The 12526-nt window shown below is 39.3% G+C and overlaps 1 protein-coding gene across 1 annotated transcript; it reads right to left on the bottom strand.

The window, feature by feature from the left end:
* Nucleotides 1-1167: 1167 nt before the first annotated feature.
* On the bottom strand, nt 1168-12256 carry LOC124289078. Its single transcript, XM_046725681.1, has 7 exons — nt 12194-12256; nt 8024-8312; nt 6273-6422; nt 5050-5418; nt 4132-4401; nt 2027-2152; nt 1168-1367 (listed from the first exon to the last, which is right to left on the bottom strand). The coding sequence occupies exons 1-7, from the start codon at nt 12254-12256 to the stop codon at nt 1168-1170; spliced, it is 1467 nt and encodes a 488-aa protein (XP_046581637.1).
* Nucleotides 12257-12526: the final 270 nt, after the last annotated feature.

The following is a 12526-nucleotide window of genomic DNA, read 5'->3' on the forward strand; positions in this document are numbered from 1 at the left end:
ACACCAATCTCTATTCGAATTGTGCAAGTGTGAGTGGCTGTCTACCTGCCCCAATCCTTATCCAGTAAAGGGAGCCTTATCTGGTAAAGAGATGGCCATGGCAAAATGTTAATGATGTTCTGAGCCAGACAATCCATCGACACCCTTGCTGTGTGAGGGCTGCAAACATCATTGGCGCTGTTGACGTGCCAAAATTGGCCCCACATATGGCCTTCGGCAGTGGATTCCATCAGCCCGAAGACGACGCCTAATCGTATCGCTGGACACTGCTCCCCTTGACCCAAGAACTAAGGCTGCTGTTACTGTTGCTGCTTGAGTTCGGTTCCTTAGATGAGTGACCCGGATGAACCGATCTTGCGTATGCGTTGTCACTCGTTGCCGTCCGGTACAGGGACTATCAGCAGCAACCCCGGTTTGCTGATGACGTCGAGCAAGTCGTGTAATGGTGGTAAAATGACAGCCCAATTGTCTAGCTACCGCGGTTGCAGAGTTACATCCGTGTAACTTTCCAATCGCCATTCCCCTCTGCTCAGTCGTTAGTCTAGGCATCGTTTGTGTGGCGTGTACACCTCCTAGCGTCAATGCTGAACTGTTTTTTGACACAAACATTTATAAAGAATACCGTTTCATTTTTTCGAAACTTTTCTTTTTATGTTCAGTATATAAATATATATAATGACGTGCATATAATCCGTTCACTCTTATATATATATATATATATATATATATCGGTGTTATTCTCCGGAGAGCTATAGAGCTCAGGTAATTATTCATTAAACTGGGCAAGTATCAAATACGTAAAACCTTTATTGCCACTGTATGTGACACTTTCAATTGACGTGATATCACACAAAGGTTAAAGAAAGCAGTCACTACACTGCCTCGTTGAACATGGTCCACTGTATCACAAGTTCAATAGGTAATGTGTTAAAATAAAATACATACATATCGTACATAGAAAATAAGATGTGTATTTAACTGGAACAATTACAAGTATATATTTGGCTTCAGAAACATATTCCTGGAGGTTAGCGTAAAACTTGGATTACAATAACATGCACACTTAGGGGTTTGCTCACTAGATTCAGTGAGGAGTCAGCATGTAAAGCTCTCTAAAATTCCTGATCAGGTGTAATTTGTTCCATGATGTGACTCGACTGCCTGTCATTAGAACCTTTCCCAGTCAACCCCAGTACTCTCCAGTTCCCGAGTAGGCGTTTCGTCTGGGTTATCCGGGGCTACCTCAGATTTGGTCACACGCAAGTGTAAGCGGTAGGTCAAGACGATGACGAAAGCTGACACGAAGAAGATAACACCGGCAAAGTAAAAACACCAGTCTACTTTTTGTGTCGACTTTTCGATTTCATCTGTAACAAAAAATAGGAAAGATCCTTTATTGTGAGAAATACCAATGGTGGTAGATAATAAAGTAATTTTTGGAACCGATGAGCATTACTGCATATGAGTCTTTACCATTTAGTGATGTCTGTCTTTACAGCAGTTGATACAGAAATGAATAGTTTTTACCCGAAATCAGGGTGACGTCAGTTAAGCTAATGTATGGTCGAATTCTTTAATCCGAATAATCCTGTTTGGACAGATTCTACTGTGAACAGGAGTACATGTACAGGACACACTATATGACCGTAATACAGCTGTTGGATTTGTAACAGCACTCTCATGGGTTGGCACCTGCGATGAAACGGGTTAGAATAGATCATCAGTAACCCAGGCTGGTCGTAAGACGCGACTTACGGCATCTGGTGGTCACGCTCGCTGACTTGGTTGACACATGTCATCGTATCCCAAATGCGTAGATCGAGGCTCATGATGTTGATCACTGGATTGTCTAGTCCAGACTCAATTATTTACAGACCGCAAACATACAGCCGAGTGCGGCATACAACTAAACTCACTCACTCACTGTGGGTTGGTTGTGGAGCGCGATACCATACTCACGACTGGTTTTTGGATTAGAATTTTTGTCCCAAACTGCACCAAATGTTAGCAGTTCTGAAGTGCTTACTGGCTATGGCTGGTATCGACAGTTTTCCAATGCCTTGACCACAGGACATGATGGCTGCACCGATGGCTGAGTTGTTCTCCCCGAGAAGCAGCGGCATTATATACTCCAGCAAAGGGTTTCCCAAACCTGTGCCATGGGAATAAAAGCCAGATGTTAGGTTTTTTTTCGTGTGATCTCGAAACTGAATTTTGTAATGAGGTTCCACTTTTCATGATGATGTTGGCTCCACGATGATGTAATGGATAACAACCGCACGCATCTTTTGATTACGGATATAGAAAACACAAGTCCAAAATGAGATTTAAGGCTTGTCGTGTTATTATTTTGGATACTGATCCAAAGTTACATCAGTTTAAAATAGGACCTTAAACCGGCCAGTAAAGTTCTGGCTCGGAATCAATAGCCACAACAATAGACGATTTGGCCAATGGTTTAGCCGCACGACTTGACTAGTCAACGGTTTGATCGCTGGAAAAAAATACATTAACTATATCATGGCATGGCGCGTCAACGGTTTAACCGCATTGATATAACACTTTAGTTTTATCATGATATTACGAGTCAACAGTTTCTAATGGACAACTGGATATGGCACCCTCTTTAGAAGAAGCTGACAAAGTTCCAGTCTTATATATCTTCTTTTGAAACATAATTTGAGTTCAGCATATGAAACACCTTGTACCAAATATTGTCAGACTGTTTTGACGTAGCATGCGGCGTGATGTGGCTAAATGTTACAAAACTATGTGTGTGAAAAGGTTGGCAAACCAGATGAGAAAATAGCATCCGCATATTGAAACCCGTTCGAGCTTGTGAGGAGTTATTGAAGGGTCTGGATACACAATGCGATTTAGAAATGGTCAAAGTAACACATTTCATGTTTGTGAATAAATTGGCCACCATTTATACCGTACGCCGTGGCAGCCACTTTCGTGGGTATCGCCGCAGCTGTATGGTATATCAACAAAACAAAACGACGACACCACCGGTGATGGTCCAACCATTAACAAAACAATTAGAGGTAAACCCACACGTTATGTTACACAGCCGAGATAGAAGCGGAACGGAAACCTCATGATTTAACCATCGAGAAATTACAAGCCGCACAAGCCTGCTACGCGAAAAAAATGCATGCAGAGGATAGATTTTATCCACAACGAACTCCAATGAGAAGGTCACGCCGTTCGAACATTTAAGGACGTGGACGAAGTGATACATGCGTATTATCTCGTCACCGGAAAACGACTCGAAACTCTCCGCAACGAACCCACACTCTCGCAGTATTACACACCTTTCTCCAGAACAGAAAGATTGTGAGTTGATCTTCGTGGCATTAGGGTTAGCCACGGCCGTGTTGATCGGCAATCAATTAGACTAACGTATATCTAAGTGTATATAAAGAAGATGAGACCCACTCCGTATCATTGCAAATATGAGCTTCTGGGAAAAGCCGAGACTTGCGGCAAGAAATGCAGGACCGAGTAATTTAGGATACACATGATGTCTATCAGAAAGGGTTTTGTGAACTACACGTGTTCAGTATGCGGTATTAGAGTGAAATGTCATTATGGTTTGTGCAAAGCCCACGGAGCAGACGTGGTCAGAAACCAACTTATTTATGATAACAAAAAGTTTATCTCAACAAACGTAACCGACTACTTAGAATAAATTTTTTTTTAAACTTGTGAGCCAGTATTAATAACAGAATAAAAAACAAACAAAACAACAAAAACATGTGCGACACACTGCCTCACATGCTCCACAAAAATTTAATCATAATTTTTTCGGGGGGCATGAGGGAACAAAATTAACCACAAATAAAACCATTGTGATACCCCGGTATTAGAACCCCCACTATAAATACTACTCATCGTATCCCATCGTAAAACTAAACTCACTCACTCACCTATGTATTGATTTGTACGGATTTGTGAACTTAATTTTACAACACAGTTCTTAATTAACTACAGCATGTTTTTGGATGTACTTTGGTTTCACACATATTTCTCTTAGGACCAATTCCCTGTAAACTATAAACTTTCAACTTGGGAATCAACATGTAACACATTTCACAGGTCACAACTGACCATATAAAAGCTATTTACCTTTTAGCAATCCTACAAGTACGGAATAGCAGATGGAATAGATGAAGTTATACAACAGACTGGCCATCATGTTGAGGAGGAACAGGATTCCACTGAAGACGACCATCGCAATGACCACACTCCTCAGACGGATATTACTGCAGATACAGCATGAGAAGCAGGTGCCCACAATACTGACCCCTCCTATGATTGCCATCAACAACTGACCAGTGGAGATGTGCCAGCGCTGATCCTTGAAACTCGGTAGTTTGGCCTCAATGACACTGATACCTTTACATAGAAAACACACTATTTTGTTGATCAATTCTAATTTTTACATCTATTCCATTATCTTAATTCTTTCTGATTAAACTGTTCCTGGCGACACGGGTAGATTTGAGGAAGAAAACCAAACAGATTGCAATAGAGTTGGTTGGGTTGTTTAACGCCGCACTCAGCAATATTCCAGCTACATGGCGGCGATCTGTAAATAATCGAGTCTGGACCATACAATCCAGTGATCAACAGCATGCGCATCGATCAACACAATTGTGATATGATGGGATGTGTCAACCAAGTCAGCGAAGCTGACCAACCGATTCCGTTTGTCGCCTCTTACGACAAGCATGGGTTACTGAATACCAGTTCACGGGTCAGATTGCAATAGAGAGAGTATGACCAGGATGGAGATCTACTGCACAGTAAAACAATTAAAAATTCTTTAACATTTGAACAATTGTGAAACCTCTTGGAAGAAGAAGTTCTAGCTCTAGTGGGTGTCGCAAAGAGAAATGCTCATTTCAAGAATATTGATAAAAACACAAAATTACACAAACTGCTATAATTTAAGACGAAGGCTAAGTATATCGTCCATTCTGTATTGTGTCAACATAGTTCTTGCTCTTGATCATAATTCATTTCGTGCGCGTTATTTCTTACCTCCGTCCCACAAACAACAGTTCGCCGCGAAGACGTAGAGTAGAATAGATCGGAACACCTTCAGCTCATCCATATCCATAAAAAAAGATAGCAGACTTTGATTTGCTCGACGCTTCATCCGGACATTCAGGGGTTTCAGAAAGAAACTACACGGAATCATTACACAAGCAGCACCCGCTTGGACGAGCAGATAACTCTTCCAGATGTTGATGCCAGGCAATCCAGAAAAGAAGGTTGCCATGACGTTGGCAACGACAGATCCAAAGTAACCACCACCACTTGGGATGAGGAGAGCCAACAGTCGGCGTTTTCTGAAGTACTGCAGTATTGCCGAAAAGATTGCCACTTCGATCAGGTTGTGCCCGATACCTGAAGTATGACACAGGACGATGTTAGCAATTATGCAAAACATTATAATTAATATGCTCATTATGAAATGTTATCAGCTTTGGTGAAAACCCAGAAAATGTATTGAGGTGGCAAATAAACAGACTGACATCTGTACTGAATTCAAATTAGCATCTATGTGACAGTCACTCCTGGATTCCGCGATACCGCGGTTGCAGAATAAATCGCGGAAATTACCTTTTGATGCAGAAAAACGTCTAGTCCGCGGAAAACCGCATTTTTATGCAGAATTTGCCATTTTTCTGCCGCGGAATTTACTTATTTGGAAAGTTGAATCAAGATTGACTATCAACCGAAAAGGAAAGTAGGGGTAAATGTCGCAAGTATGACTGATTACACAAAAACGAACTGAGACACTTGTTATAACGATATTTTCAAAATATTCACGAATAAATATGATTTATTCATTTTTTAAGCACCTAACAATAATATCATTTTAACCTGACACTGCAATTATGTTCACAAAATCAATGTTTTTGAAGATTGAAATTTCATTATTTTGTGCGTGTTTTTTCAAGCTTTTAACTGCAGAATTGTTTGCAGAATTTTGAAAATTGGGATGCAGAATTAACTTAGATTTGCCTCGGAATTCTTAAAAATTCGTAGCGGAATGCAGGAAGGACTGATGTGATGTGTATGGATTAGTCTACATCTCTGCCTAAACTCCAGATACCATCGATCCCCTGCATTTAGGAAAGTCTTCTGAAGTAATACCAGTTTGTGTTTTCGGCTTATACATAACCACGTACCACAAACTTCGTAATATTAAACCCTCGGGCTGTAGCCTTACAGACATAGTATTGGACACTGCTAACCTGGTAGTGCCCCGTACAGGAAAGATATGAGATGGACATTAGAAATGTCGGAGAATGCGGCTCCGAGATACCCCAGGGCCGTCAGAAAACTTCCGATCAGCGCCATCCACCGGTAACCAGTCAAGACAGTCAGAATTCCGCTTAGGATTCCTGTAACGCGATGATGAAATGATAAGATTGGTTATATGTTCCATCCCAAAATACAGTTAGTAAATCATAACAGAGACTCGTTGGGCGTAGTCACAGTATGCAATTAGGGAGTGAGTGAGTTGAGTTTTACGCCGCATTTTTGCAATATTCCAGCAATATCACGGCGGGGAACACCAAAAATTGGCTTCACACATTGTGCCCATGTGGGGAATAGAACCCGGGTCTTCGGCGTGACGAGCGAACGCTTTAACAACTAGGCTACCCCACCGCCCCGTATGCAATTAGACGATAACCGTGTGTGTGTGTGTGTGTTGTTTGAATGGGTGTGTGTGTGCTAGTGTGTGTTTCTATGTGTTAGTGTGTGTTTTTGTTGTGTGTGTTGTTCTTGGTTTTAGGGTGTGTGTGTGTGTGTCTGTCTGTCTGTTTGTGTGTGTGAAACAGAGAAATTTCAACTTCATCGTTCATCTTCGGTAGCTTCGTTCGTATATTCATTGATCGCATTCACATTCTCTGAAACAATTGGCATGGTCATGGAAGACAGAGTGTCGCGTACGATTAATTGTGTTAATATCACGGTTGATTCTGAACACTAGCAAGTTTGAAAACTTTACACCACCAGCCGTTTAGGTAATCGGATTGGCCGAAACCATCAGGATTTCCATTTTTCACTTCAGAACTGCCGACTCGAACCTAGAACGTACCGACCCGTCATATAAAATGGTACCACACAAAAACATCCATGTCCCTTGACAACAGACCAGCCATGATGTCTGCTACTGGTACAGAAGACGAAAACTGAAACAAACATCTGGTCTGTTTTGAAGTATCACCTTCATATCTGTTTTAAAGTGGGAGTAGTGTCATCTTAACTTGATATCTTTTTAACAATTTATGAACTCTATAAACTCTTTCAAGCACAATATATTTGTGTTAGATACATTGGTCACTAATATTTGTCTTTATTTAAGGACAGACTATACTGTTGTTGTTTTTTATCTTAAAGCTGCATTTGATTCCATTCAAAGAACATGTTTGATAAACCTGTGTATAATTTAGACTGGCAATGTGAAAGGTAAAATGTTTAGATTAATTATAAATATGTACACAAATGTTCAATCATGTATATCATTGCAAGATGGCTGCACACAACTGTTTCACTGTGTGAAGGATCAAAACAGGGTTGCCAACTATCACCACTGCTATTTTCATTGTATGCTAATGGTATTACTGAATTTCTTGATGTTGATGAAGTTAGATGTATTGACCTTGGTGTCTGTCGACCTTTCATGTTACTCTTCGCTGACGATATGTTACTGATTGATAGCACTGTCCGAGGTTTACAAAATAATGAATAATCTAGCAATATATTGGAAAAAGTGGTCTTTAACCGTCAATATAAATATAACTAACTGTATGGTATTCAGGAAAGGGGGTAGATTGAAGAAATAATTCTTATCATTGTCTACTCCTTTGTCTTAATAATTCAATGAGCAGTGTGGGAGTTAATATTGTTGACATTTTGTATGAAAATAGTTCTATATAGCTGGTAGCTGAACTTTGGTTCATATGATTGGATTTAATACTTTATGTTCATAGCTTACCTGACACTGCATACAGAGCCTTATAAGTGGTATCAACTATTTGTGCCTCCACAGTCACGTTTGGGGAAAACGGCTGACTATACAGTTCTCCTCCAGATGATGAACTGTTTGTACTTTCCATAAACAACACAACCTTAGGCTGAAGATCGATGAATGTTTTCTTCAAAGTTGCTAAAATCATAGCAAAGAATACTAAACACCACGCCTTTCCCCCATCTGGGGGATCTGCAACCGCATCAGCTGTCGAGATGGTCAGTTCTAGACCAGTTCCGGAGTCCATGGTAAATACCTGAAATATAAACAAAACTCAGAGACACAGATCCAAAGAGTAGTCGGAGCTGGCACTATTACCATTTGTGAGTAGGGTCCCGATTGCTCGAAATAAACTTAAGTTTGTACTCAAATTTCAAACTGAGATTGACAATTTGAAACAATTGGATTTTTTAACCCAACTGCATTTTTAAAATAAAAAAGCCCAAACAACCTAATTAATCTATCCACCACACTCAAATTGTCTACTATGTTTGATGTCCAAGATAATTTTATGGATTAAACTTCATTTTTATTTTCCCTCACAACGTTTCGTGACCGTTCATCAGGTGAACTGATGAAGGGACCTGGAATGATCCCGAAACGTTGTGAGGGAAATAAACAAGAAGACAAAGTCATCAATATCCCCGCAACGGCAGAATACTCTTTATGAATATGGTCTACTAATTATGATTATATCAATGTTTTGGTGTGTATACAGCAAAGTGGAAGGAGAGTAGTGAAAGGTTTTTAAGATCTGCACTACCACCAAATTCAGTAAAAGCCTAACTTGATGCCATGGAAATGCAACAAGATGACATCCTCATAGTCACAGCCTAAGTCATGTTTCCATGGAAACAGCAAAACATATCATTCATATCTGGGTCTAACCCCCAAAACGCACGTCTAGGGATCATGCTTGATATGTGTACCAAGTTTGATGAAGCCAGCATGTATAGTTTAGGAGATCTGCGCTCCGGACAAGATGGCATCCTCATAGTCACAGCCTAAGTCATGTTTCCATGGAAACCGCAAAAATGAAATTCACATCTGGGTCTAATCCCCAAAAGACACATCTAGGGATCATGGTTGACATGTGTACCAAGTTTGGTTCGGCTTTCACTAATAGTTCAGGAGATATGCTTCGGAGAAAGTGTGAAAGTGTTCTATATCCCCCGCAGCTTCATGTTGTGGGGAATAAAAAAAAGTTTAATCCATACAAATATCTTGGACATCTACGTACAACTTCTAATTGCCCCTAAAAGACATCATACTATGTTTGAATTTAATATCAATTTCAGTTCATTTTGGGAAATGAATTTTCCTGCGTTTTATCAAATTTGAGTAAAACTCTAACTTAAGTAAAAACTCAGACTTAAGTTTGTTTCGAGAAATCGGGGTCTGATCCCAGTAGGTGCTCGAAAATGACCTTTTGTATTGGTACTACACCTGTGTATGTATGGTGAAACAAACATATTCCCCAAACTTGCACAAAACGACACAATTCACCCAAAGATCCTCAGGGGCTGCTTTCACGAAGCAACCTTTACTAAGGTTAACCTTAACTCCCATTCTTTGAACTAACATTGCACTAAGGTTACCTAAGTCACTTACGATCACCTTAGTGCTTTGTGAAAGGAGGCACAGGACATCCCTCAAAAACAACCAAGCATGAAAGAATACTTGGGGCACCTATACAACCAGATACACTTCCATCATGTAGTTTAGCTTTTTCCTGGACACTGAATTGAGTAACCATAGTATTCCTATTGATAATGTTATGATGATCGAGCCTTGGCCCAGAATCCTTAAAACTGTTCAGGATTTATGGCAAAATCAGTGATGTTAAATTTATTTGTTTTAAGTTTTAACGCCCCAATCAGCAGTATTCGAGCTCAATGACGACGGTGTGTCAATAATCCACAATTGAACTTGCCTCTTTCAAATAGTACCAGGTTTTCGCGAAAACGGGTAGCATGATAAGTGTCCTAGCTAACCTTAGCATCAGCCACTCACACAAACAGAATGTGTGTTTGTTCGTTCCCTGATTCGGTACAATGTATACGAGTCAACAAAATGCAAATCTACTCATGAGTGATTGAATGTTATTTTACGGCAGACTCAACGTTCTTTCAGCGAGAATAGTTTGGTATTATTATAAGTTTGCAAGTAATAAAAACAAGATAACCTTTTTATATAGATATATTTACTTCTGTATTCTATTATGAGGAGATATTTAAGCCGTTTTCAAGACTCCGAAAAGTCAGCTACAAATAGAATGACGAAATTGTCATCAATGAAATGAACTTGCATTTATAGTATATCAGCATGTCCGGTTGGATCTGGGCTGAATATATCACAGATTGAAAAACTAAGGCACAATGACATGCAGGTCGAAAGCAGCAGCATCGAAAGCAAAGGGGCGGATTCTCTTAATCACGTTTTTTTAAATAGTAATTATTGTCAAGTAGCCTAGCACTGACATTGCAGGACTTAGCAATAAAACATACTCATTGACGTGGGTTGGAAATTAACGACTGAACCGATAATTCAGCTATGAAATCGTATCACTAACACCCCTGATTGTGGAATCAATCTCACGTGTATGCAGATATCAAGCAATCAAATACATTTGTGATGAAATATATATATGCTTGCTCAATGTATTTGAAAGCTTAAATGGGGCCTTGTATGGTGTGACGTCAATACTATTATATACTGAGTGAAACAAATAAAGGATCACAGGAAAATTCAAGTGTTCCTTTAATATGTTCTAGTTTTCATCACCAGCTTTGAATAGCGCGGTGGTGATGAAAACAAGAACATATTAAAGGAACGCTTGAATTATCCTGTGATCCCGTATTTGTTTCTCTCAGTATTGTTTTGAAAGAGATTTTCATCCAATGTTGTTAAATGTAGAGAAACGTCTTTTGATTTTTGCCAAACCTAAGAGAAAATTTGACTTGTATGCACACGAGAATCAGATCACAATGGAGAGGAGCACATTCGGTCTCTTCGCATGTCCTTGCATGATATCATCATGTCATTTCATTTATGACACAATTGAACTTTCCTCTTTCTTAAATGGTAACTCATCAAGCAAATCGTTTGAGGTTTTAAGAATCCTGATTGATTGTCTCAAATACGTTCTATATATACACAAACGTCCTTTCTTGATTGTATTAAGACTTGTTGTTTATCTATATGGCAGGGATTTTATGGTACAAGTGATGGACCCAGCAATGTGTCTCTCTTTGTAATGATGTCTGTTGAGATCAGAAGCCAATACAATAGAAGTATTAACATATCTCCAGTTTTTAGTATGGGGCATTCTCTGATACGTCACTCAAACCACTTTGATCAAACAGTTAATGTAATGTTGCATATACATAAAAGGTTAAGTCATCTGAGAAATACTGTCTTTGTATGTAACATTCTCTGATATGTCACTCTTAGTGCTTTGATCAAACAAGCAATGATACATACAAACAATGGTTATGTAATCTGAGATCTTGACATATTGAACAATTGAAACATGTTTTCTGGGGCTGGCGTAGAGTGGTTCTCTCTATTGTGTCAGTTTGTGCATTCTACAAATGACAACATTTCGCAAATGACTATAAGAACAATTAATACTGTTGGTTCTTCATCAAGAAATGTGCTTTAGTATGAGTATTTTGAGATCTTTCAACCACGGTTTTGTTCCTTCCTGCAGAAGGGGCAAATTCTTACAAGTCAATGATATCATTTGGCTTTCGGGCTTTTTGATACAACTGATGTGTCAGCATTTTGAATAAAGCGTACATGTAATCTATTCAAGTCAATACTTTAATTGTGTACAAAGTAGGAGGGACCACCACATTGTTACGGATTAGACATCGCCGTGACAAAACGTTTGTGAGTCCCCTTTGAAACAAAAAAATAGAACACAGACAAGTCTAAAATATCCAATAATATATTGAATAATAACGTATCAGGGGAATTATGTTCTTTGTCAAAAAATGTAACAACCCCTAAATGTCTATAAATACTGTCATCAGATATATTCATAGTTCAATAGTGAATATGTACACATTCTTACTTTGAAATGGGAATTGAAAACGTGAAGCAGATTATTATACCTTACAAACACACACCTACCTTTGTCCCTGCTTCTTCCGTTGACATTTTGGAACCTTTGTCCTTGTCGTCCTGCACACTCATCTCAGCGCTCATGGACGTGTTACAACTTTCTCACTTTTGTTATCACATATGATGACGGGGTAAGACTTTCAGGATCAGTTTGTTCAGTTTGTCCATCTGTTTGTTTCACTTCAACATTAGACAGGATTTCAAACCAACTGACTTTCACCAATAAATGCTATTTCAAGAAGAAAAAGAAGAAGAGGTTTATTGTATAATGTTGCAGACTAACAATCTATAGTGCAACTTGCACACGTTACGCGCGGTGCTTCAGAAGTTTCGATATATACT

This window comes from Haliotis rubra, unplaced genomic scaffold (assembly GCF_003918875.1).
Source record: "Haliotis rubra isolate DU_JTF1 unplaced genomic scaffold, ASM391887v1 Scf1115, whole genome shotgun sequence".
In the NCBI taxonomy this organism is placed as follows: domain Eukaryota; kingdom Metazoa; phylum Mollusca; class Gastropoda; order Lepetellida; family Haliotidae; genus Haliotis; species Haliotis rubra.

What these genes read in the sequence shown, in the direction of transcription:
- LOC124289078 (XM_046725681.1), bottom strand. Translation starts at nt 12,256, where the DNA reads ATGAGTGTGCAGGACGACAAGGACAAAGGTTCCAAAATGTCAACGGAA. An exon ending in GGCTCTGTATGCAGTGTCAG is followed by an intron (nt 6,423 to 8,023) that starts GTAAGCTATGAA and finishes ATCGCGTTACAG; the next exon opens with GAATCCTAAGCGGAATTCTG. An exon ending in CCTGTACGGGGCACTACCAG is followed by an intron (nt 5,419 to 6,272) that starts GTTAGCAGTGTC and finishes GTCATACTTCAG; the next exon opens with GTATCGGGCACAACCTGATC.